This window comes from Carcharhinus amblyrhynchos, unplaced genomic scaffold (genome assembly GCF_965287045.1).
Source record: "Carcharhinus amblyrhynchos unplaced genomic scaffold, sCarAmb.v2.hapA scaffold_43, whole genome shotgun sequence".
Taxonomy (NCBI): Eukaryota; Metazoa; Chordata; class Chondrichthyes; order Carcharhiniformes; family Carcharhinidae; genus Carcharhinus; species Carcharhinus amblyrhynchos.
This window is the reverse complement of record NW_027649784.1, coordinates 3,426,216-3,451,185: the sequence shown is the minus strand read 5'-3', so window position 1 is coordinate 3,451,185 and position 24,970 is coordinate 3,426,216. Positions and strand designations below refer to the sequence as shown.

Genomic DNA, 24,970 nt, shown 5'->3' with positions numbered 1-24,970 from the left:
GGAGACCCACACAGACATGGTGAGAATGTGCAAACTCCACATAGATAGTGACCCAAGCCAGGAATCAAACCCAGGTCCCTGGAGCTGTGAGGCAACAGTGCTCACCACTGTGCCGCCATGCCACCCAGGGGTATGATATTTGTATATTGTCCCAAACACCGTGAAATGCCCACAAGACTCTCCACAGGAGAAAGCCGAATCAAATTTGACATTGAGTTATATGAGGAAGTATTAGGACAGGTGACTAAAGCTTGGTTGGTTATAAATAATGTAGAGTTTTGCTGCATGACAAGAGACCCTTCGGCCCATTGTGTCCGTGCTAGCCATCAAGCACCCTATCTATTTTAATCCCATTTTCCAATACTTGGTCTTTAGCCTTTCAAGCGCTCATCTAAAAGCTTCTTCAATGTTGTGAGAGTTACCGCCTCGACCTACCCCACTTTCAGGCAGCGAGTTCCAGATTCCCACCACCTTCTGGGTGAAAACGTTTCCCCTCAAATCCCCTCGAACCCTCCATCCATTGACTCTGTCTACACTTCCTGCTGCCTCGGGGAAAAGCAGCCAGCATAATTAAGGACCCCATGCACCCTGGACATTCTCTCTTCCACCTTCTTCCATTGGGAAAAAGGTACAGAAGTCTGAGGTCACGTACCAACCAACTCAAGAACAGCTTCTTCCCTGCTGCTGTCAGACTTTTGAATGGACCGACCTCACATTAAGCTGATCTTTCTCTACACGCTAGCCATGACTGTAACACTACATTCTACACCCTCTCCTTTCCTTCTCTATGAATGGTATGCAACCCCGGGGTAGTCCTGTGGGAGAGATAGTTTAGGGACGGAATTCTGGAGCTTGGGGTCCAGTCAGCTGTGGCCGCCAGCGATTGGAGAACAATGTAGAACCAGAGCAGGCCCTTCGGCCCACCAAGCCTGTGCCCTCATGCGGTTTCTATCCCTCTGTCCGCCTCCCGTTCACATGTCTATCACGATTCACTTTGAACGTTGATGATCTGCCACCTTCCACTACCTCCACTGGCAGCGCGGTTCCCAAGCACCCACCACCCTCTGTGTGAAAAACTTTCCCTGCCTGTCTCCCCTAACCCTGCCACCCCCTCTCACCTTTAACCTTTGCCCTCTTGTCATTTAAGCAGAGGGATATACGAGGATTCGAAGAGCACAGATCTCTGGGAGGGTTGTAAGTACAGTCATAGAACATTTTGTGTGTCATTTGTGGGTGATACAGTGGCTAGCGCTGCTGCCTCACTATGCCAGGGACTCGGGTTCAATTCCCAGTTTGGGATCTGAGTGGAGTCTGTGCGTTTCCCCCACCATGTCTGCTGGATTTCCTCCGGGTGCTCTGGTTTCCTCCCGCACTCCGAGAGATGTGCTGGTTAGGGTGCATTGACTATGCTAAGTTCTTCCTCAGTGTAACCTGAACAGACACCGGAATGGGGAGATTTCACAGTAACTTCACTGCAGTGTTAATGTAAGCCCACTTGTGACGAATAAATAAAATTTATTGTCCATTCCTGTCAGTTGCCATGGGAAATGTTCTGTGTTGGAGGCGCTATATGAATGCACACTGTAGGCGGGAGAAGTCTTTCAGGCTTTTGTAATACAGGCAGTGCATGAACGATTGGGAATGACCCTGAGAGTTGAGTGGGCAGTATGCCCCAGTTCGTGGGTACGATATGAACTCTCTGCTTTGTCCTTGGCTGTGTGTCTGTGTTTAGCTTGCTGTTGTGTAGGGTTTTCTGGGTGAGAGGTCAGTACTGTTCTAAACGTGGTTTCAGAATCAATCAATGTAGGGAGAGGTTACAGCAACTGCAGTCTGATGGAGGAGAGGAGGGAGGGGCAGGAGAGAAGAGGGCAAGGGGTGGGAGGAGGGAGGGGGAGGGAGAGGGAGAAGGATAGGGGAGAGGGGCAGGGGAGAAGAGGGAGGATGGGGGGGGAGAAGAGGGAGGATGGGGGGAGAAGAGAGAGAGGATGGGGGAGAGGAGGGAGGGGAGAAGGGGGCAAGGAGAGAGAGAAGGAAGGAGGGCAGGGGGTAAGGAGGAGGATAGGGGGGAGGAGTGAGGGGCAGGGGAGAAGAGGGCAAAGGAAGAGAGGAGGGAGGAGGCGGGGGGAAGAAGGGCGGGGGAGAGGATGGCAAGGGGAGCAGAAGGAGGGTGCAGCGGAAAGAGGAAGGGGCAGGGGAGAGGAGGATGGGGAGGGTAGATGAGGGGAGAGGAGGGAGGAGGGCAGGGAGAAGAGGGGGGGGGAAAGGAGGTAGGACAGGGAAGGAGGGAGGGGGAAAAGCAGGGAAGAAAGGCAGGCAACGAAAGAGGGGAAGTATCCAAAGATGTGCAGGTTAGATGGATTGGCCATGCTAAATTGCCCCTTAGTGTCCAAAGATGTGTAGGTTAGGGTGGATTGGTCATGTTAAGTTGCCTCTTAGTTGTCCAACGATGTGCAGATTTTACATAAATATACATAAATACATAAGTATACATAAATATGTGGAGATGCACATAAATACGTGAAGATATGGGCCTGGGGGGGATTGTTGTCAGTAAAGGCCCAATGGGCCGAATGGCCTCATTCTGCATGTAGGGATCCTGTGATTGGGTATTCTGTGACCTTCAACTGTGCATTGAAGATCCTACTTGCCGAATGGATCTTAAAAGTTCAGAAATGATTTTACCTTGAAGGAAGTGACTTTCCAAAGGGCTGCAGGTCAGGGCTGGGGTGTCTTTGTGCAGTCCTGTGTTGTGCTGTTTATCAGGCTGGTCAGAAGTCTGGGCTACCCTCTCTGTGAACCCTCTCCTACTGCGTGTGCTCCTGAGTGTGGTTGAAGGAAGAGCTATAATTAGTGATGTCAGTGTAACCCCTGTGAACTGGAACGGTGGGCGTATCAGCTTCTCACACTCTGTCCACTTCGAATGGCCCTCCTATTTTAAAAAAAAAGAGAGATGAAATACTCAACGGTACAATTAGCCATCCTGTCCTCCCATACTTGGACGTAACTCTCTCTGTGCTCCAGTGCTCTGCTGGTGGCCCTCCCACCTCCTGCTCTCCCTAAACTCCCAATCATCCAAAAAACTCTGCTCCCCCTTTTTCAAACCTGCATTAGTTCCCAGTCACCAGTTTCTCTGTGCCAACGAATCCACACTCGCTCCTCTTCCAGCTTTTAAATTTACCATCTTTCTGTTAAAGTCATCCCTTTGCTTCGTTCCCCTCCTCGGAATTCAGAAGAATTGGGGGGAGATCTTATAGATACATATAAGATTAGGAAGGGAATGGATAAGATAAGAACATAAAAAAAAGGAGCAGGAGTAGGCCATCTAGCCCTTCGAGCCTGCCCTGCCATTCAATAAGATCATGGCTGATCTGAAGTGGATCAGTTCCACTTTCCCGCTCTCTCCCCATAACCCTTAATTCCCCTGTCTATCAGAAACCTATCTACCCGTGACTTCAATATATTTTGCAAGGCAGCCTCCACCACTTCAACGGGCAGAGAATTCCAGAGATTCACCACCCTTTGAGTGAAGAAGTTCCTCCTCAACTCCGATCTAAACTGCACACCCCCCCTTATCTTGAGGCTGTGCCCTCTAGTCCTGCTATCCTTTCTAAGCGGGAAGAATGTCTCTACCTCTACCCTATCCATCCCCTTCATTATCTTATATGTCTCTATAAGATCCCTCCTCACCCTTCTAAACTCCAACGAGTACAGACCCAGTCTATTCTGCCTCTCTTCATAGTCCAACCCCCTCATCTCTGGTATCAGCCTAGTGAACCTCCTCTGCACTCCCTCCAAGGCCAATATATCCTTCCTCAAGTGCAGCGACCAAAACTGCAGCTGCGGCCTCACCAGTGCCCTGTACAGTTGCAACAAGACCTCCCTGCTTTTATATTCTATCCCCCTCACTATAAAGGCCAACATCCCATTCGCCTTCTTGATCACCTGCTGCACCTGCAGACTGGGTTTTTGCGACTCATGCACAAGGACCCCCAGGTCCCTCTGCACCGTAGCATGTTGCAGCTTTTCGCCCTTTAAATAGTAGTCCCTCCTACTATTATTTCTGCCAAAGTGGATAACCTCACACTTGCCAACATTATACTCCATCTGCCAGGTCCTCGCCCACTCGCTCAGCCTATCCAGGTCCCTCTGATAGATAGAAGCAGGGAAGTTGTTTCCACTGGCGGGTGAAACTAGAACTAGGGGGCATAGCCTCAAAATAAGGGGAAGCAGATTTAGGACTGAGTTGAGGAGGAATTTCTTCACACAAAGGTTGTGAATCTGTGGAATTCCCTGCCCAGTTAAGGCTCCCTCATTGAATGTTCTTAAGGCGAGGATAGATAGATTTTTGAACAGTAAAGGAATTAAGGGTTATGGTGAGCGGGTGGGTAAGTGGAGCTGAGTACACAAAAAGATCAGCTGTGATCTTATTGAATGGCGGAGCAGGCTCGAAGGGCCAGATGGCCTACTCCTGCTCCTAGTTCTTATGTACCTATCTCAGTAAACTTCCTCGAGCGCCTACACCCTCTTCTATCTCTGTAACCCCCTCGAGCTCTTACACCCTCTGCTATCTCTGTAACCTCCTCCAGGCCTTACATCCCCTCCCTATCTCTGTAATGTCCTCCAACCCCTACATCCCCTTCCATATCCTTGTAACCTCCTCCAGCCCCTACATCCCCTCCCTATCTCTGTAACCTCCTCCAGCCCCTACATCCCCTCCCTATCTCTGTAACCTCCTCCAGCCCCTACATCCCCTTCCTATCTCTGTAACCTCCTCCAGCCCCTACACCCCTCCCGATCTCTGTAACCTCCTCCAGCCCCTACATCCCCTCCCTATCTCTGTAACCTCCTCCAGCCCCTACATCCCCTCCCTATCTCTGTAACCTCCTCCAGCCCCTACATCCCCTTCCTATCTCTGTAACCTCCTCCAGCCCCTACACCTCTCCCTATCTCTGTAACCTCCTCCAGCCCCTACACCCCCTCCCTATCTCTGTAACCTCCTCCAGCCTCTACACCTCCTCCCTATCTCTGTAACCTCCTCCCAGCCCCTACACCCCCTCCCTATCTCTGTAACCTCCTCCAGCCCCTACACCCCCTCCCTATCTCTGTAACCTCCTCCAGCCCCTACACCCCTCCCTATCTCTGTAACCTCCTCCAGCCCCTACACCCCCTCCCTATCTCTGTAACCTCCTCCAGCCCCCCTACACCCCTCCCGATCTCTGTAACCTCCTCCAGCCCCTACACCCCTCCCTATCTCTGTAACCTCCTCCAGCCCCTACACCCCCTCCCTATCTCTGTAACCTCCTCCAGCCCCTACATCCCCTCCCTATCTCTGTAACCTCCTCCAGCCCCTACATCCCCTCCCTATCTCTGTAACCTCCTCCAGCCCCTACATCCCCTTCCTATCTCTGTAACCTCCTCCAGCCCCTACACCCCTCCCGATCTCTGTAACCTCCTCCAGCCCCTACATCCCCTCCCTATCTCTGTAACCTCCTCCAGCCCCTACATCCCCTCCCTATCTCTGTAACCTCCTCCAGCCCCTACATCCCCTTCCTATCTCTGTAACCTCCTCCAGCCCCTACACCTCTCCCTATCTCTGTAACCTCCTCCAGCCCCTACACCCCCTCCCTATCTCTGTAACCTCCTCCAGCCTCTACACCCCCTCCCTATCTCTGTAACCTCCTCCAGCCCCTACACCCCTCCCGATCTCTGTAACCTCCTCCAGCCCCTACACCCCCTCCCTATCTCTGTAACCTCCTCCAGCCCCTACACCTCCTCCCTATCTCTGTAACCTCCTCCCAGCCCCTACACCCCCTCCCTATCTCTGTAACCTCCTCCAGCCCCTACACCCTCTCCGTATCTCTGTAACCTCCTCCAGCCTCAAGTGACCTGATTGTGTAATCTCTTGAGTGGGCTTCATTTCCATCGCTCCACCGATAGCGACGGTGCCTTCAGCTATCTGGGTTCCCAGTTCTGGAATCCCCTCTGGAACCATATCATTACAGCCAGGCTGTTCAAGGGTGATGTCGGGAGGATGGTGGGCTGGGTGTGGGGGATTTGGGGCAGAACCAGTGGCCAGAGATATAAGATGGTCACTAGCAAATTCAAGAACAAATTCAGGAGAAACCTCTGTACCCGAGGGAGGGGAAGGGGAGGTGTGGGGGGGGAGGGGGGGTGATGGTTTAATTTTTCACGCACCAGCCTGTTCAAACTCCCCCCGAGAAAGAAAACCGCTCCGTACAGCTATTGTTCCATAAAAAATAATGTTTCGCCACTCCGCCCTCCTCCCTCTCCTTTTATAGGACCATCACATCCTTAGTTGTAAAATGAGAAACTAAACCTCTGTGGTTTCACCAAGTCTCGAAACATGTTTCTGCTTTTTAGACATCGGTGCAAATGGTTATTGTCCAGAACCGAGGTGAGTGAGTGGTTCAAAGAAACAAGAAGCAAGAAGAGGCCATTCAGCCCTTCGATCCTGCCCCGCCATTCACCATGATCATGGCTGATGATCAAATTAGTAGAATCATAGAATGCCTACAGCGCAGAAGGAGGCCACTCGGCCCTTCGAGTCTGCACCGACCACGATCCCACCCAGGCCCTATCCCCGAAACACCGTGCATTTACCCTAGCTAGTTTCCCCCCGACACTAATTTATCATGGCCAGTCCACCTAACCGTAAGGGCAGCACAATGGCACAGTGGGTTAGCACTGCTGCTGCACAGCGCTAGGGACCCGAGTTCAATTCCCGGCTTGGGTCACTGTCTGTGTGGAGTCTGCACGTTCTCCCCATGTCTGCGTGGGTTTCCTCCGGGAGCTCCGGTTTCCTCCCACATTCTGAAAGCCTTGCTGTGCGTTGGCCCAAACAGGCACCAGAGTGTGGGTGATTTCACAGTAACTTCATTGCAGTGTTAATGTTAGCCTACGTGTGACTAATAAATAAACTTTACTTTTACTTTACTAACCCGCACATCTTTGGAGTGTGGGAGGAAACCCAAGCACATGGAGGAAACCCACGCAGACACGGGGAGAATGTGCAGACTCCACACAGACAGTGACCCAAGCCAGGAATTGAACCCGGGTCCCTGGTGCGGTGAGGCAGCAGTGCTAACCCACTGTGCTGCCAAATTCAATATCCTGACCCCCCCCTCCCCCTTCACCCCATATCCCTCGATCCCTTTAGCCCCAAGAGCGATATCTAATTCCTTCTTGAAATCACACAACGTTTTGGCCTCAACTACTTTCTGTGGGAGTGAATTCCACACATTCACCACCGTCTGGGTGAAGAAATTTCTCCTCACCTCAGTTCTAAACAATTGGCAAGACAAAGTACCAGACACTGAAGTTCTCTCTAGAGCAAGTCTACCATCAGTCCACACACTGCTGACGAGAGCGCAGACCCGGTGGGCAGGTCATGTCATCCGTATGTCAGACGAGCGCATACCCAAGCAGCTCCTTTTTGGGGAACTCTCTGCTGGAAGGCGCTCGCATGGAGGGCAGAAGAAACGTTTCAAAGACACAGTCAAAGCCTCCCAGAAGTCGCTTGACACTGACACGACCACCTGGGAAACGCTGGCACAAAACCGCCCTACCTGGCGCTGCCTCATCCACAAAGGCTGTCAAGCTCACGAAGCAAGGTGCATTGCTGAAGCACAACTTAAGCGCGAGCTGCGCAAGGCCAGAGCCACCAGCGCAACAACTACAGTGTCTACACAAGTCTGTCCAACATGTGCCAGGACATTCCATGCCCGAATTGGCCTGATCAGTCACCTTCAGACACACCGCAACCAGCCTCAAAATGACTAATGGTGTTGAGGTCCTCATCGATGACGATGGACGAACAACAACCCCCTTATCCTCAAACTATGATGCCCCCGTAGTTCTGAACTTCCCCACCATTGGGAATATTCTATCTGAACCTACCCTGTCTCATCCTCAGTTTCTCGAGCAATAAATCCCAGTGCCTGATTTGATTTTTATTCTCTCTCTAAGACTCTGTCTCGTCAACTTCCAGTGATTTGTGTATCTATGACCCCAGATTCTTCTGTCCCTCCCATCCCCCTTTCCACATTTCTTCACCTGATCTGTGCCCTTTGTTCGAGTCCCTCCCAGTGTGTACTCCCTCGCACTTATCTCTGTTCAAGTTTATTTGCCGATGACACACCCACCTTGCACACGATGAACTTCATGTCAGAGTTATGTCAGTGTTTACCATCGAAGCTTCTGCCTGTAAATCATTGCCTGGAATGGTGAGGTCATTCCACGCACTCCAGAGTGAATTCCTGAACTTCCTGCCCCCTTCCAATACTTGGAAGTGCTTGCATGATCAATATACTGGACCATCTAAGTTTCATTTGATTTATTATTGTCACGTGCTGGGATACAGTGAAAAGTATTGTTTCTTGCAAAGCATACCGTTCATAGAGATGATGTGGAGTTGCCGGCGTTGGCCTGTTGTGGGCACAATACAACGTCTCACGACACCAGGTTAAAGTCCAGAAGGCTTATCTCCGAGCTTGCAAGGCGCTGCTCCTTCATCAGGTGAGTGGGAGTTCTGTTCACAAACAGGACGTACATAGACAATTTACAAGTTAATGGTTGGAATGCAAGGCTTTACAGGTGCTGCCTTCAAGACACATGACAGCGCAGAGTCACCGAGCAGAGATTGATAGCCAAGTTCCATACACGTGAGGACGGCCTCAACCGAGATCTTGGGTTCATGTCATACTATCCGTGTCCCCTACGACTCGTCTGGGCTTGCAAACTCTCACTAACTGTCCTGTCTGAGACAATACACATCGCTTTAACCTTTGATTATCCCTCTCTCCACTCACATTGTCTGTATCTTTAAGACTTGATTAGCTGTAAAGACTCACATTCCAACCATTATCTTGTAATTGAGTTTGTGTCTATATATGCCCTGTTTGTGAACCCAACTCTCCACCCTCCTGATGAAGGAGCAGTGCTCCGAAAGCTCGTGCTACCAAATAAACCTGTTGGACTTTAACCTGGTGTTGTAAGACTTCTTACTGCTGTTAGAGAAGGAAAGGAGAGGGTGCAGAATGTAGTGTTACAGTCATAACTAGGGTAGAAACATAGAAGATAGGAGCAGGAGGAGGCCATTCGGCCCATCGAGCCTGCTCCGCCATTCATCACCATCATGGCTGATCATCGAACTCAATAGCCTCATCCTGCTGTCTCCCCATAACCCTTGATCCCATTCACCCCCAAGTGCTCTATCCAGCCGCCTCTTGAATCCATTCAATGTTTTGACATCAACTACTTCCTGTGGGAATGAATTCCACAGGCTCACCGGGTGAAGAAATGTCTCCTCACCTCCATGCTAAATGGTTGACCCTGAATCCTCAGACTGTGACTCCTGGTTCTGGACTCCCCCCACCATTGGGAACATCCTCCCTGCTAGATAGAAGTCTCTGTGAGATTCCTCCCCCGCCCCACTCCGCCGAACTCCAGTGAAAACAATCCTAACCTGGTCAATGTCTCCTCATACATCAGCCCTGCCATCTCTGGAATCAGCCCGGTAAACCTTCACTGCACTCCCTCGAGAGCAAGAACATCCTTCCTCAGAAAAGGAGATCAAAACTGCACACAATACTCTAGGTGTGGCCTCACCAAGGCCCCTGTGTAATTGTAACAACACATCCCTGCTCCTGTACTCCAAACCTCTCGCTGTGAAGGCCAACATACCATTTACCACCTTTGGTGGAGAGAAAGGTCAGCTTAATATAAGGTAGATGCATCCAAAAGTCTGATGGCAGCAAGGAAGAAGCTGTTCTTGAGTCATTAACTCTCTTCTTCCCCTTAAGTGCTGGTTGGCCTCTTCTGAAAGTGAAGACAGAGGTGTTGATAGTTTGTGATCATTAATTACACACTATTTAAAGCAGTGAAGCAGGCCATTCGGCCCATCTGCTCTGAGCTAGTCTTTCACAGTGTAGGTAAAGTCGCCACAGTCCCAGATGACCATTGGCTGCTCTCTCTCTCCCTTCTCCCAGGGCCTTCTTGAGTAACCTCAGCCAGTACAGGAATTGAACCTGTACTGGTGTCACTCTGCATCACAGACCAGCCGTCCAGCTAAACTGACTCCAAGCAAAGCCTCCTCCCACCCTCTCTCCACCTCAGCCTATCAGCATTGGGTGGCACAGTGGTAAGCACTGCTGCTTCTCAGCGCCAGGGACCCAGGTTTGATTCCAGCTTTGGGTGACAGTGTGGAGTTTGTACATTCTCTTCGTGTCTGCGTGGGTTTCCTCCAGACAGTCCAAAAGATATGCATATTAAGGGGGATTGGCCATGCTAAATTGCCCCTTAGTGTCCAGAGATGTGCAGGTTAGGTGGATTGGCCATGCTAAATTACCCCTTAGTGTCCAGAGATGTGCAGGTTAGGTGGATTGGCCGTGCTAAATTGCCTCTTAGTGTCCAAAGATATGGAGGTTAGGTGGATTGGCCATGCTAAATTGCCCCTTAGTGTCCAAAGATGTGCAGGTTAGGTGGATTGGGCTACATTCACGACATTTTGTAGTTCCTTGCGGTCTTGGGCAGAGCAGGAGCCATACCAACCTGTGATACAACCAGAAAGAATACTTTCTATGGTGCATCTGGAAAAGTTTGTGAGAGTCGTAACTGACATGGCAAATTTCCTTAGTCTTCTGAGAAACTAGAGGCGATGGTGGGCTTTCTTAACTATTGTAGGAGTTGGAGGTGGTTACAGAGACAGGGAGAGGGTGTAGGGGCTGGAGGAGGTTACAGAGATAGGGAGGGGGTGTAGGTGCTGGAGGAGGTTACACAGGGAGGGTGTGTAGGGGGCTGGAGGAGGTTACAGAGGTAGGGGATGTAGGGACTGGAGGAAGTTACAGAGATAGGGAGGGGTGTAGGGACTGGAGGAGGTGGGGGCGGCTGTGGAGGAATTTGAAAACCCAAGTGAGAATTTTAAAATCGAGACATTGCCAGATGAGAAGCTAAGGTGAGTTAGTGAGATGAGGGGGTGAACGGGAGGGAAGGTGAGTCAGCGAGTCGAGGGGGTGAACAGGGGCAGCGCGGAGGCCGGAGTTGGGGAGGGGGGTTGGAATGGGGTGTGAGTTCGGCCACGGGGCAGTTGGGCTTTTGGAGATTCCAGGTAAGATTAAAGGTCCCTCTCCAGGACTGTGGAAGATGTGGGATCCATACCAGGATGCAGTAACCAGCAGTGTACAGATTAATCAGTGGGTGGGAATGGGACTGAAGACTTTGAAATGTGGAGAAAGGTGATTGGAAACCAGGTGGAGCATTGGTGCTTATTGAGGGACAGTGAACGCATCAGGGCAAGGAACTGGAGACAGATGGAAGGACAACCTTCTCTGGGGATAAAACACTGGGTTACTGTCCCGGAGTGGGCTCCACATGGCTTGAAATAAACAGGGACTTCAGTGGCTTGTTCACCTTGTCGGGTAATATGACAGGCCTGTCCTCTTTAACTGGTTATCTTTAACTTCCTCTCTTACTACCCTCTCTCCCCCCACCTTTCCTATTCCCATCAGGCTGTCCTGGACAAACCAGCCACTGATACCACAGCAGCGAAAACCGTATCGGACCGGAAGAATGTCGGCACGGTATGTTTTTACAGAGTTCTTTACATATCCAACCATGGAAATAGGAGCAGGAGTAGGCCATTTGGCCCCTCAAGATTGCTGCATCTTTCAGTACTATCGTGGCTGAAGACATTAAACCTCTTCTCTCTCTTGCATGCCAAGTGTGGAAAATCACCAAGGCACTATTCCAAAACAAGAACAGGAGAGTTCTTCCTGATCTCCTGGGCCAATACTTATCATAGAATCCCTACAGAAGTTCAGCCCATCGAGTCTGCACCAAACAGGCTGAGGGATGATCTTATAAAGGTCTATAAAATAATGAAGGGCACAGATCAGCTAGATAGTCGATATCTTATCGCAAAGGTAGGGGAGTCTAAAACTAGAGGGCATAGGTTTAAGGTGAGAGGGGAGAGAGTGTCCAGAGGGGCAATTTTTTCACACAGAGGGTGGTGAGTGTTTGGAGCAAACTGCCAGAGGTAGTAGTAGAGCGGGTACAATTTTGTCTTTTAAAAAACATTTAGATAGTTACATGGGTAAGATGGGTATAGAGGGATATGGGCCAAATGCGAGCAATTGGGACCAGTTTACGGGTTCAAAAAAAAAGGCAGCATGGACAAGTTGGGCCGAAGGGCCTGTTTCCATGCTGTAAACCTCAATGATCAAAATCCCACCCAGACCCTATTCCTGTAACCCCACGCATTACCCAAGCTAGTCAGTCCCCCTGAGTCTCAGGGGTAATTTAGCATGGCCAATCAACCTAACCCGCTCATCTTTGGACTGTGAAGGAAACCCATGCAGACATGGGGAGAACGTGCAGACTCCACACAGATAGTGATCCAAGCTGGGAATCGAACCCGGGTCCCTGGCGCTGTGAGGCAGTAGTGCTAACTCACCATGCCACTCTTCAGTCCTTTATCCTTCCTTCGGCGCAGTAAAAGAACATTGTTTGGTGATTGTCACGTGGTTATTTGTGGGAGCTTTCTGTGCGTGCCTTGGTGACCTGTGTTCGATTCTTGGCTTGAACAAAGAACAATACAGCACAGGAACAGGCCCTTCGGCCCTCCAAGCCTGCGCCGCTCATGCGTCCGACTAGACCATTCGTTTGTATCCCTCCGTTCCCAGTCTGTTCATGTGGCTATCCAGATAAGTCTTAAACGATCCCAGCGTGTCTGCCTCTACCACCTTGCTTGGGTCACTGTCTGTGTGGAGTTTGCACATTCTCCCTCATCACAGGAGTGGCTGATTGTCAGAAGTGCTTAACTGGCCGTCTGTCTTTCTGTCTCTGAAATCTAGAGACTGGGATTTGCCAGAAACTCGGTCTCTTTCTCTAGGGAGAAAGTAGATCTTTCCCTGGGGACTGCTGTACGGGAGTCAGAAGTCAGGGGTCTTTCTGTATTTGTCCAGAGGGGTTAAAGCCTGGAAATCTAGTGTCCACAAGAACTTAATTATTTTTGGTGCTAACTTGTTCTGAAGAAGGATATGGGAAGGGAGGGATATGGTCCCCGGAAGGGTAGGGGGGTTTTTTAGTTCAGTTGGGCAGCATGGTCGGTGCAGGCTTGGAGGGGCCGAAGGGCCTGTTCCTGTGCTGTAATTCTCTTTGTTCTGTGTTCTGTGAATGTGGCGGAGAACGAAATCGGGTAACGCTTTTTTATTTCTGCCTCATCATTGCAGGAATCGAAGTCCTTTGCTGTGAATGTGTTTCGGGGCCAGATCCAGACGGCTGAGGTGTTCCCCTTCCCCTCCGGTACGTCCGAGGAACCTTCCTTAGCCAGGACGCGGCTGGAAAACACAAACTTGCCATGTTCCGTGGATAACCAAGCATTGTGGGTGTTGGTTCGGTCGCGGGTTCCGCACCCCTGAGAGGGGATATTGGCCGTGGAGGAAGTGCAGTTCAGATTGACCAGAATGGAGGGTACTTTAGCTACGAGGGAAGATTGAATAAACTGGGATTGTTCTCTCTGGAAAGACAGAGGCTGAGGGGTGACCTGATCGAAGTTTATAAAATTATGAGGGGTGTGGATAGGGTGAACAGTTGGAAGCTTTTTCCCTGGGGCAGAATTGACAATTACAAGTGGGCACAAGTTCAAGATAAGGGGGGGAGGTTCAGTGGAGATGTACGGGGGGGCGGCGGGGGGGGGAGGGGGGGGGCAGTTGTGGGGGGAGTTTTTTACACAGACGGTGGTGGGAGCCTGGAATGCGCTGTCAAGTGAAGTGGTTGAGGCAGACACATTAGCCACATTTAAGAATTATCTGGATAGACACATGAACAGATGGGGAATAGAGGGTTATGGGCAGCTGTTCTGGATAGGACAGTGATCGGTGCAGGCTTGATGGGCCGAAGGGCCTGTTCCTGTGCTGTACTGTTCTTGGTGGGTGGCACAATGGTTAGCACTGCTGCCTCACAGCGCCAGGGACCCGGGTTCAATTCCCGGCTCGGGTCGCTGTCTGTGTGGAGTTTGCACGTTCTCCCCGTGTCTGCGTGGGTTTCCTCCGGGTGCTCCCGTTTCCTCCCACAGTCCAGAGATGTGCGGGTTAGGTGGATTGGCCATGCTAAATTGACTTTTAGTGACAGGGGGATTAGCAGGGTAAATGCGTGGTTTTATGGGGATAAGCTCTGGGTGGGACTGTGGTCAGTGCAGGCTCGATGGGCCAAATGGCCTCCTCCTGCACTGTAGAGATTCTGTGAATGAGAGCGAGGTGATAGGTTAAAATACGATGACAGCTTACCCAGACCGGGCTTGTAATCCCCCCGCCCCTGAGTGTAGGAGATTAAGGGATGATCTAATCGAAGAGTTTGATAGGAAATTTATCTGTTTAAAATGAGGCAAAGCGAGGAAACTTTTAGAATTCACAGTGCTGGAAAAAGATATGGAGAAATGATAGACAGAAGAAAGGGAAATAAAGCAAAAACAGAACATGCTGGAAATTCTGACAACAACTGTGGTGAGACCACGAGAAGATTCATCCAGCTCTATTCTCTCTATCTCCGCAGACACTGTCAGACCTGCTGAGAATTTTCCAGCATTCTTCTTTCCTCATTCCAGACTCCAGCATCCGCAGTACATTTTACTTTTATCTTTGAGTGAAATTAATTGTCGATTGCTTAGCATAAATAGAAAGAGAATGTGAGCAGAGTGTAATAGAGCGTCCCTTTTCATTGGAAGGCTACACTAACGGTGCTTGGTCAATGTGTGTGTGTGTTTGTACAGTCCTGAACGATGAACAAGAACAATTTCTCCGCGAGTTGGTGGGACCAGTCAGCAAGTTTTTCCAGGTAGGTTAACTCAGTCAGAGGGAGAGCCACCAGACACCCCCACACCCACCAGATACTCCCCGTACCCCTGTATCCCCCCACACCCACCAAACACTCCCCGTACTCCTGTATCCCCCCCCACACCCACCAGACACTCCCCGTACCCCTGTATCCCCCCCACACCCACCAGACACCCTCGTACTCCTGTATCCACCCCCACACCCACCAGACACTCCCCGTACTCCTGTATCCACCCCCACACCCACCAGACACTCCCCGTACTCCTGTATCCCCCCCACACCCACCAGACACTCCCCATACTCCTGTATCCCCCCCACACCCACCAGACACTCCCCGTACTCCTGTATCCACCCCCACACCCACCAGACACTCCCCATACTCCTGTATCCCCCCCACACCCACCAGACACTCCCCGTACTCCTGTATCCACCCCCACACCCACCAGACACTCCCCGTACCCCTGTATCCCCCCCACACCCACCAGACACTCCCCATACTCCTGTATCCCCCCCACACCCACCAGACACTCCCCGTACCCCTGTATCCCCCCCACACCCACCAGACACCCTCGTACTCCTGTATCCCCCCCACACCCACCAGACACTCCCCGTACTCCTGTATCCACCCCCACACCCACCAGACACTCCCCGTACTCCTGTATCCCCCCCACACCCACCAGACACTCCCCATACTCCTGTATCCCCCCCACACCCACCAGACACTCCCCGTACTCCTGTATCCACCCCCACACCCACCAGACACTCCCCGTACTCCTGTATCCCCCCCACACCCACCAGACACTCCCCATACTCCTGTATCCCCCCCACACCCACCAGACACTCCCCGTACTCCTGTATCCACCCCCACACCCACCAGACACTCCCCGTACCCCTGTATCTCCCCCACACCCACCAGACACTCCCCGCACTCCTGTATCCCCCCCACACCCACCAGACACTCCCCATACTCCTGTATCCCCCCCCACACCCACCAGACACTCCCCGTACACATGTATCCCCCCCCACACCCACCAGACACTCCCCGTACACATGTATCCCCCCCTCACACCCACCAGACACTCCCCGTACTCCTGTATCCCCCCCCACACCCACCAGACACTCCCCGTACTCCTGTATCCCCCCAACACCCACCAGACACTCCCCGTACTCCTGTATCTCCCCCACACCCACCAGACGCTCCCCGTATTCCTGTATCCCCCCCCACACCCAACAGACACTCCCCGTACTCCTGTGTCCCTCCCCACACCCACCAGACACTCCCCGTACTCCTGTATCCCCCCCCTACGCCCACCAGACACTCCCCATACTCCTGTATCCCCCTCACTGCCAGACTTTCTTATACTCCTGTATCGCCAGCCTGCAGCCAACGTCACACTTTCCCATTCCCCATCTCGCTCAGTCGCGGTCCCCATCAAAAGCGATAAGTAAGAATTGACCATTCGGCCCATCGGTATGGTCATGGCTGATCTGCTGTGGACTTAGCTCCACTGTCTTGCTCGCCCCCCATAACCCAAGGCTCTCTCCTGTCGGTTAAATCTCTTCAGCTCAGGCTCTGTTATATTCAATGACCCAGTCTCTGGGGGAGGGGAAAGGGACTATACCGGGGGGCTAAGGAGGAAGGGGGCGTGTGAGTGATGGGCGCATAGGGATGGGAGGGGAAGGGGGAAGGGGCAAAGGGAGGAAGAGGGAAGGGGAAGAGGCGGGATGGATGGGGGAGGACGGAAGAGGGATGGGAGGGAGAGGGAAGGGGAGAAGGGTGGGAAGAAGGGAGGGGGGGACGGACAGAGAGGGGTGATGGAGAGGGAGGGGAGAGCTGGTGGTGGGGGAATGGAGGGGTACTGGGGAGGGAGAGGGGAAGAGAGTGTGGGGGAAGGGGGTGTGGTGGGGGGAGGGAGGGGAAAGGGGGACTGACATATGTTCAAAATTGAATCTTGACCCCCCCCTCCCCCGCATCTACAGGAGGTCAACGACCCCGCAGCCAATGATTCTCTGGAGAAAGTGGAAGACAGCACGATGGAGGGCCTGAAGGAGATGGGTGCGTTTGGTCTGCAGGTGCCCTCTGAGTTGGGGGGACTGGGACTCACTAACACACAGGTGAGCGGGAACAGGGGCACCTTGTGCAGGCGCCCACGTGACTGTCTCCACATCGGGGGCATTTTCATAAAGTTTGTTTATTATTGTTAGAAGTAAGGCTCTCCATTAGAGGGCACTAGTTCAGCTGGAGCTGCGGCACGGTAGCACAGTGGGTTAGCACTGCTGCTTCACAGCGCCAGGGACCATGGTTCAATTCCCGGCTCAGGTCACTGAATGTGTAGAGTCTGCACATTCTCCTCATGTCTGCGTGGGTGTCCTCCAGGTGCTCTGGTTTCCTCCCACAGTCCAAAGATGTGCGGTTAGGTTGATTGGCTGTGCTAAAATTGCCCCTTCGTGTCTTGAGATGTGTACGTTAGAGGGATACAATACTGGAGGGACAGTGTACAACCATCGGGGGATTATTTCTTTGCTGCCTCTCTGACCCCTCGTGCACCTGCTCAGTCCACCTTGTAGTAACTGGTGACATGACTTACCCCTCGGACTTGGGTGTGAGAGGGTGCAGGGGTGCACGCTTATTTATTAGTGTCACAAGCAGGCTTACCTTAACACTGCAATGAAGTTACTGTGAAAATCTCCTAGTCGCCACACTCCAGCGCCTGTTCGGGTAACACCAAGGGAGAATTTAGCACCTGACCAGCGTGTCTATTGGAGTGTGGGAGGAAACTGGAGCACCCAGAGGAAACCCACACAGACACGGGGAGAATGTACAGACTCCACACAGCCGGAAATCGAACTCGGTTCCCTGCACTATGGGGCAGCAGCACTAACCCACTATGCCACATTGGGTTTGGTCAGCGCAGACTTGATGGGCCGAAGGGCCTTTTCCTGTGCTGTAGGCCTCCAATACTGAATTCCCCTCAACTGAATCGAATTCTGACGTCAGACTTCAGGAAGGGTGACGAGGCCTTGGGAGAGGGTGCAGCGGAGATCTCATCCATACAATACCAGGAACGAGGGAAGAGACATGCTGTCGAAGCTTTTTGAATTGCACTCAGCAGGACAGATGCAAGAATGACAAATTTCAAAGGGAGCAATAATTACCCAGCTGTTTCCTCTGTTTTGGCAGTACGCTCGGCTGGTCGAGATCGTGGGCATGCATGACCTGGGGGTGGGGATCACCCTTGGAGCTCATCAGTCCATTGGATTTAAAGGGATCCTTCTGTTTGGAAATGATGCCCAGAAGAAGAAGTACCTTCCTAAGCTAGCTACAGGTAGGCACCGTGGACACAGGGCAGGGAGACTGGCATTCCATCAACTGGGGACGCAGGGGAACACAACTGGACCCAGCCATAAAAAATACTGTGGCTCCCAGAGCAGTTCAGAGGTTGGGAATACTGTAGTGTGTAACTCACCTCCTGTCTCCCCCCCAAAGCCTGTCCACCATCTACAAGGCACAAGTCAGGAGTGTGATGGTATACTCCCCATTTGCCTGGATGGGTGCAGCTCCAACAACACTCAAGAAGCTCGGCACCATCCAGGACAAAGCAGCCCCGGCCCCCCATCCACAAACACTCACTCCCTCCACCACCGATGCTCAGTAGCAGCCGTGTGCACCATCTACAAGATGCACTGCAGTCACTCACCAAGGCTCCTTAGACAGCACCTTCCAAACCCACTTTGTCATCTAGAAGGACAAGGGCAGCATGGGGACACCACATCCTGGACGTTTTCCTCCAAGTCACACACCATCCTGACTTGGAAATATATCTGCCATTCCTTCACAGTCCCTGGGGTCAAAATCCTGGATCTCCCTCCCTAACAACACTGTGGGTGAACCTGCACCACATGAACTGCAGGGGTTCAAGGTGGCAGCTCCTCTTCTCAAGGACAACTGGGGATGGGCAAATAATGCTGGATTGTCAGTCGCACTCATGTTGCATAACACCAGAAACTTGAACCCAAACTAAGTTTCTCCAACCTCTCCTCATAGTTAATGCCCTCCAAACCAGGCAACATCCTGGTAAATCTTCTCTGTACCCTCTCCAAAGCCTCCACATCCTTCTGGTAGTGTGGCGCCCAGAATTGAACATTACATTCCAAGTGCGGCCTAACAAAGGTTCTATAAAGCTGCAACATGACTTTCCAATTTTTAAACTCAATGCCCTGGCCGATGAAGGCAAGCATGCCGAACGCCTTCTTGACTACTTTCTTCACCTGCATTGCCACTTTCAGTGATCGGTATACCTGTACGCCCAGATCCCTCTGCCTGTCAGTACACCAAAGGGTTCTGCCATTTTCTGTATATTAAATGCACGTTTGTTGTGCCCAGGTGAAACCATCGCAGCCTTCTGCCTGACCGAGCCTGCCAGTGGCTCCGACGCTGCCTCCATCAAAACCACAGCCGTCAAGAGCAACTGCGGAAAATATTATACCCTCAGTGGGGGCAAGATCTGGATCAGGTACGGGGCTCACCAGGCAGAGGGCCAAGTTGAGCTGAGATTCTTTACACAGGAGGTGGGGATTCCTCCTCCTAGCCGCTCCAGTTCATTTTCATAGAATCATAGAACCCTACAGCACAGAAGGAGGCCAGTCGGCCCATCGAGTCTGCACTGACTCTCCAACAGAGCATCTTGTCCAGGCCTTGTCCCCACAATCTCATGTATTTACCCTGCTAATCCCCTGAACCTGCACATCCTTGAACACTAAGGGGCAATTTAGTATGGACAATCCACCTAACCTCCGTACCTTTAGAGTGTGGGAGGAAACCGGAGCACCCAGAGGAAACCCACACTGATATGGGGAGAACATGCAAACTCCACACAGTGACCCGAGGACGGAATCAAACCTGGGTCCCTGGCAGCAGTGAGAGGGGAGAGATACAGAAGGGTCCAGAGGGTCAGTTTTTTCACACAGAGGGTGGTGAGTGTCTGGAACGAGCTGCCGGAGGTAGTAGTAGAGGTGGGTGCAATTTTGTCTTTTAAAAAGAATTTAGACAGTTACATGGGTAAAATGGGTATAGAGGGATATGGGCCAAATGCAGGCAATTGGGATTAGCTTAGGGGTTAAAAAAATGTGCGGCATGGACAAGTTGGGCTGAAGGGCCTGTTTCCCTGCTGTAAACCTCTACATCGCTATGACTCTACAGCTGTTAGCATTTAAATAGAAGTCTTGTTTTAGCGTGTGTGTGTGCGAGCGCAACGGTAACTCTTGTTTCCCTCGCTCTTGGTATTTGGCAGCAATGGTGGCCTGGCGGATATCTTCACTGTCTTTGCCAAAGTGCCCGTGACAGACAAAAGCATTGGTGAAGTGCGGGACAAAATCACCACCTTCATTGTGGAGAGGGGATTCGGTGGGGTAACAAGGTAAGCAGTGTGCAGAAATACTGTGAAATGTGGTAACCCACCCGCACGCCACAGTAAGGCATTCCATTCTAAACTGCGCCAACATTCATGGTGTCTCCGTCCTATGTAAACATGTCATGGTCTAACCGCACACTGCCCCCCAGCAGAATATCTCACCCTCTTTAACCCTGACAATTTCCCCCCTTATTTGTCCAATTATTGAACCAGCTCCCATTGCCCTTTTCCATTCACAACTCGCTGTGCAAAATAAAATTCTCCTTATCTCCTCCCTCTGGTTCTTTTCTCCACTCTCTTCAATCCATGTCCCCCCACTCTGGTTACCCACCCTCTTGCCTCTGGGAATCACTTTCTACTCATTCACCTTTATAATTCTGAACGCCTCGATTAAATCTCCCCCTGAACTTTTTCTGCTCTGAGGAGAACAATCCCGGCTTCTCCCAGCCTCTCTCGCGTGGACTGAAATCCCCCAATATCCTTCGCGTTGTTCCATCTCCTCTGCATGCTCTCTAAATCCTCAGCATCTCTCCCCATAGTGTTACACCCGTCACAGAACTGGCCATATTATTTATCCCAGCAGAGAGAGAGAGACAGCAATAATCTCTCCCTCAATATCAGCAACATGAAGGAGATAGTCATCGACTTCAGGAAGCGTAAAGGAGAACATGCCCCTGCCTACATCAGTGTGGACAAAGTAGAAAGGGTAGTGAGCTTCACGTTTTTAGGTGTCCAGATCTCCAACAATCTGTCCTGGTCCCCCCATACCGACACTATAGTTAAGAAAGACCACCAACGCCTCTACTTTCTCAGACGACTAAGGAAATTTGGCATGTCAGCTACGAGCCTCACCAACTTCTACAGATGCACCATAGAAAGCATTCTTTCTGGTTGTATCACAGCTTGGTCTGGGCTCCTGCTCTGCCCAAGACTGCAAGAAGCTACAAAAGGGTCTTGAATGTAGCCCAATCCATCACACAAACCAGCCTCCCATCCATTGACTCTGTCTACACTTCCCACTGGCTCAGCAAAGCAGCCAGCATAATTAAGGACCCTACGCACCCCCTACATTCTTCCACCTTCTTCTGTCGGGAAAAAGATAGAAAAGTCTGAGGTCTAGATTGGTGATAGGTCTGAGGTTGGTGATCTAGACACCTAAAAACGTGAAGCTGTCGACCCTTTCTACTTTGTCCCCATTGACGTGGACAAGGGCATGTTCTCCTTTACACTTCCTGAAGTCGATGACAATCTCCCCTTCGTTTTGTTGAGGGAGAGATTATTGCCAAGTCTCTGCTAATACAGCTTCTTCCCTGCTGCCGTCAGACTTTTGAATGGATCCTACCTCGCACTAAGTTGATCTATACCCTAGCTATGACTGTAACACAACATTCTGCACTCTCTCCTTCTCGGTGAACAGTATACTTTGTCTATATAGCACGCAAGAAACAATACTTTTCACTATATCCCAATGTGACAGTAATAAATCAGATCAAAGATTAACCAAATGTATACACACTCTATCCCTGACTTTCCACCAGAAAGAAAGCTTTCTATGGTGCATCTTAAAAGTTGGTGAGAGTCATAGCTGACATGCCAAATTTCCTTAGTCTTCTGAGAAAGTAGAAGCATTTGTGGGCTTTCTTAACTATAGTGTTGGTATGGGAGGGATCAGGAAAGGTTGGTGATCTGGCCACCTAAAAATTTGAAAGCTCTCAATCCTTTCTACTTTGTCCCTCTCTATCCCTGTCTGTGGTCGTCAGTATCCATGAACTCACTCTCTTGTTGTTTCCAGCGGTCCACCAGAAAAGAAGATGGGAATTAAAGCGTCTAATACGGCGGAGGTGCACTTTGACAACGTCAGGGTGCCGGCAGAGAATGTCCTGGGAGAGGTTGGCAGCGGGTTTAAAGTGGCCATGAACATCCTGAACAACGGGCGCTTTGGCATGGCAGCAGCCCTGTCTGGGACCATGAAGGCAGTCATTGCCAAGGCAGTAAGTGTCTCTGAAACCGTCCCTGCAGCAAGAGCTGGCCCACCTCTATTTTAGCCAGCTACATGGGTAAGATGGGTGTAGAGAGATATGGGCAATTGGGACTAGTTTACTAGTTTAAAAGAAAAGGGTGGCATGGGCACATTGGGCTGAAGGGCCCGTTTCCATGCTGTAAACCTCTATGACCTCAACTCATAATCTGGCGCTGTGGGGCAGCGGTGCCAGCCTCTGTGCTGCCGTGCTTGTTGGAGCAGGCTTGGTAGACCAACTGGACTCCTCCTGTGCAGTAGGAATTCTAATTATAGAACAAAATAGGAGCAAATGTGGGCCATTCGGCCCGCCAAGCCTGTTCCGCCATTCAACACGATAATGACTGATCCTCTATCGCAACATCACACTTCACCCCTCTCCCCGTACCCCATAATATCTTTAATAATAATAATGGGTGGCACAGTGGGTTAGCACTGCTGCCTCACAGCGCCAGGGACCCGGCTTCAATTCCAGCCTCAGGTGACTGCGCGGAGTTCACACGTTCATCCTGTGTCTGCGTGGGTTTCCTCCAGGTTCCTCCTGCAGTCCAGAGATGTGTAGGTTAGGTGGATTGGCCATGCGAAATTGCCCCTTAGTGTCCAAAGATGTACAGGTTATTTATTTAGCATAAATGGCCATGCTAAATTGGCCATTTAGCATGGCCAATGCAACTAACCGGCACATCTTTCAGACTGTGGGAGGAAACCGGAGTACCCGGAGGAAACCCATGTAAACACGGAGAACGTGCAGGCTCCACACAGATAGTGACCCGAGCCAGGAATCGAACCTGGGTCCCTGGCGCTGTGAGGCAGCGGTGCTAACTCACTGTGCTCATCACACAGCCCCGGTTATGGGTTTGGAAGGTGCTGTGGAAGGAGCCTTGGCGAGTCACTGCAGTGCATCTTGTAGAGGGGACACAGCTGCCACTGTGCGTCGCTGGTGTTTATAGATGGGGAGCCAATATCCTGGGAACTATCCACCTGAAAATGAGTCAGAAGGGAACATTGGGGCAGTGGTGGAAGGTGCGGGGTGGCAGGGGGGAGGCGGGAGATACTTGGTGATTTACATTTTTTAATCTCAGGCTGACTTGTGGCAGGGGGATTCCCAGCGAGGCTCGGCCAGGCTGTGAGAACTCTGCTGTGGGGTTGAAGCCGCTCTGCTCAGCAGTGGAGGTGTCGCTGCTTTGGCAGTGGGTCCAGTCAGGTGACAGGATGAGCGGTTGAGTGAGGGGGGGGGGGGGGGGGGGGGGTGCAGTTATTTTAGGAAAGTGCTTGTTTGTGTTTTTGACACTGAAACACTCGAGCTGAGTGTCAACCCGCTCACCACACGTGCTGGGTACATCTTGCGTAATGCTCGTATCTGACCCAGTTTTATATCCTGAAATCCCTTCTGCCCATATTCAGACAAATTCAACTAATTGTTCAATGTATTTCTTCTCCACTCAATCCTCCACCCCCACCCCCGCCACATCTCCTTGTCCTCTCTAACAACAACACAAGTTTCGAATTTCCTTCACAGTGTCACCATTCGCAGACAACTGGTGGAGTCACTGTTAAATTTGATTCAGACACCAGGCAGACACAAGTGGTGCCTCTCAGGGAGCGCCGCACTGTCAGAGGGTCAGTGCTGAGGGAGCGCCGCACTGTCAGAGGGTCAGTGCCGAGGGAGCGCCGCACTGTCAGAGGGTCAGTGCCGAGGGAGCGCCGCACTGTCAGAGGGTCAGTGCCGAGGGAGCGCCGCACTGTCAGAGGGTCAGTGCTGAGGGAGCGCCGCACTGTCAGAGGGTCAGTGCCGAGGGAGTGCCCGCACTGTCAGAGGGTCAGTGCTGAGGGAGCTCTGCACTGTCAGACAAAATATTAATTAAAACGTATATATCCCATTTTAATTTAGACTTCGGCTGCAGTACAGGAAAGAAAAGATTATTTTAACATTTCCAGACAATGAGTTACATTTTAAACATGACCACAAGTTAACAGTTTGCATGAGATTTTACTCTGATAGCAGTCTATCAGGTAGAACACCAAAAGGGGAGATTAGAATCACAGAGGTTTACAGTGTGGAAACGGGCCCTTCGGCCCAACCTGTCCATTCCACCCTTTTTTTTAAGCACTAAGTTAGTCCCAATTGCCCACGTTTGGCCCATATCCCTCTATACCCATCTTACCCATGTAACTAGATGCTTTTTAAAACACAAAATTGTACCCGGCTCTACTGATACCTCTGGCAGCTTGTTCCAGACACTCACCACCCTCTGTGTGAAAAAATTGCCTCTCTGGACCCTTTTGTATCTCCCCCCTCTCACCTTAAACCTATGCCCTCTAGTTTTAGACTCCCCTACTTTTGGGATAGATATTGACTATCGAGCTGATCTGTGCCCCTCATTATTTTATAGACCTCTATAAGATCACCCCCTAAGCTTCCTCTGCTGCAGTTGTAGGTAAGGTGGAGAGAAAGATCAATCTATTGCGAGGTAGGTTCATTCCAAGGAGAATTAAGAAAGAAAAGTCCACCATTTTAGGAGCGCTTAATTCTCTTCTTGAGAGAATTAATCATTCTCCTGAGTGAGACATTTAGTTGTGCCATTACAATTGAATGCTGGGTGAACAGATTTGTGAATCTCTTTTTAAAGCCAATCTTGTCACACTGCCTGTCCACAGAATCCCTACAGTGCTGGAGGCCATTCAGCCCACCG

The 24,970-nt window shown here is 51.2% G+C and overlaps 1 protein-coding gene across 1 annotated transcript in view; it reads left to right on the top strand.

Annotated features, from left to right (window-relative positions):
* The window catches only part of acadvl (acyl-CoA dehydrogenase very long chain), a 60,669-nt gene that overhangs the window by 8,157 nt on the left and 27,542 nt on the right, over positions 1–24,970 (top strand). The window contains exons 3-10 of the mRNA XM_080181927.1: positions 11,526–11,597; positions 13,248–13,320; positions 14,786–14,850; positions 16,830–16,964; positions 18,031–18,175; positions 19,234–19,363; positions 20,141–20,266; positions 22,053–22,251. Coding sequence (XP_080038053.1) covers positions 11,526–11,597; positions 13,248–13,320; positions 14,786–14,850; positions 16,830–16,964; positions 18,031–18,175; positions 19,234–19,363; positions 20,141–20,266; positions 22,053–22,251 — 945 coding nt within the window. The remainder of the gene's footprint in view (positions 1–11,525; positions 11,598–13,247; positions 13,321–14,785; positions 14,851–16,829; positions 16,965–18,030; positions 18,176–19,233; positions 19,364–20,140; positions 20,267–22,052; positions 22,252–24,970) is intronic.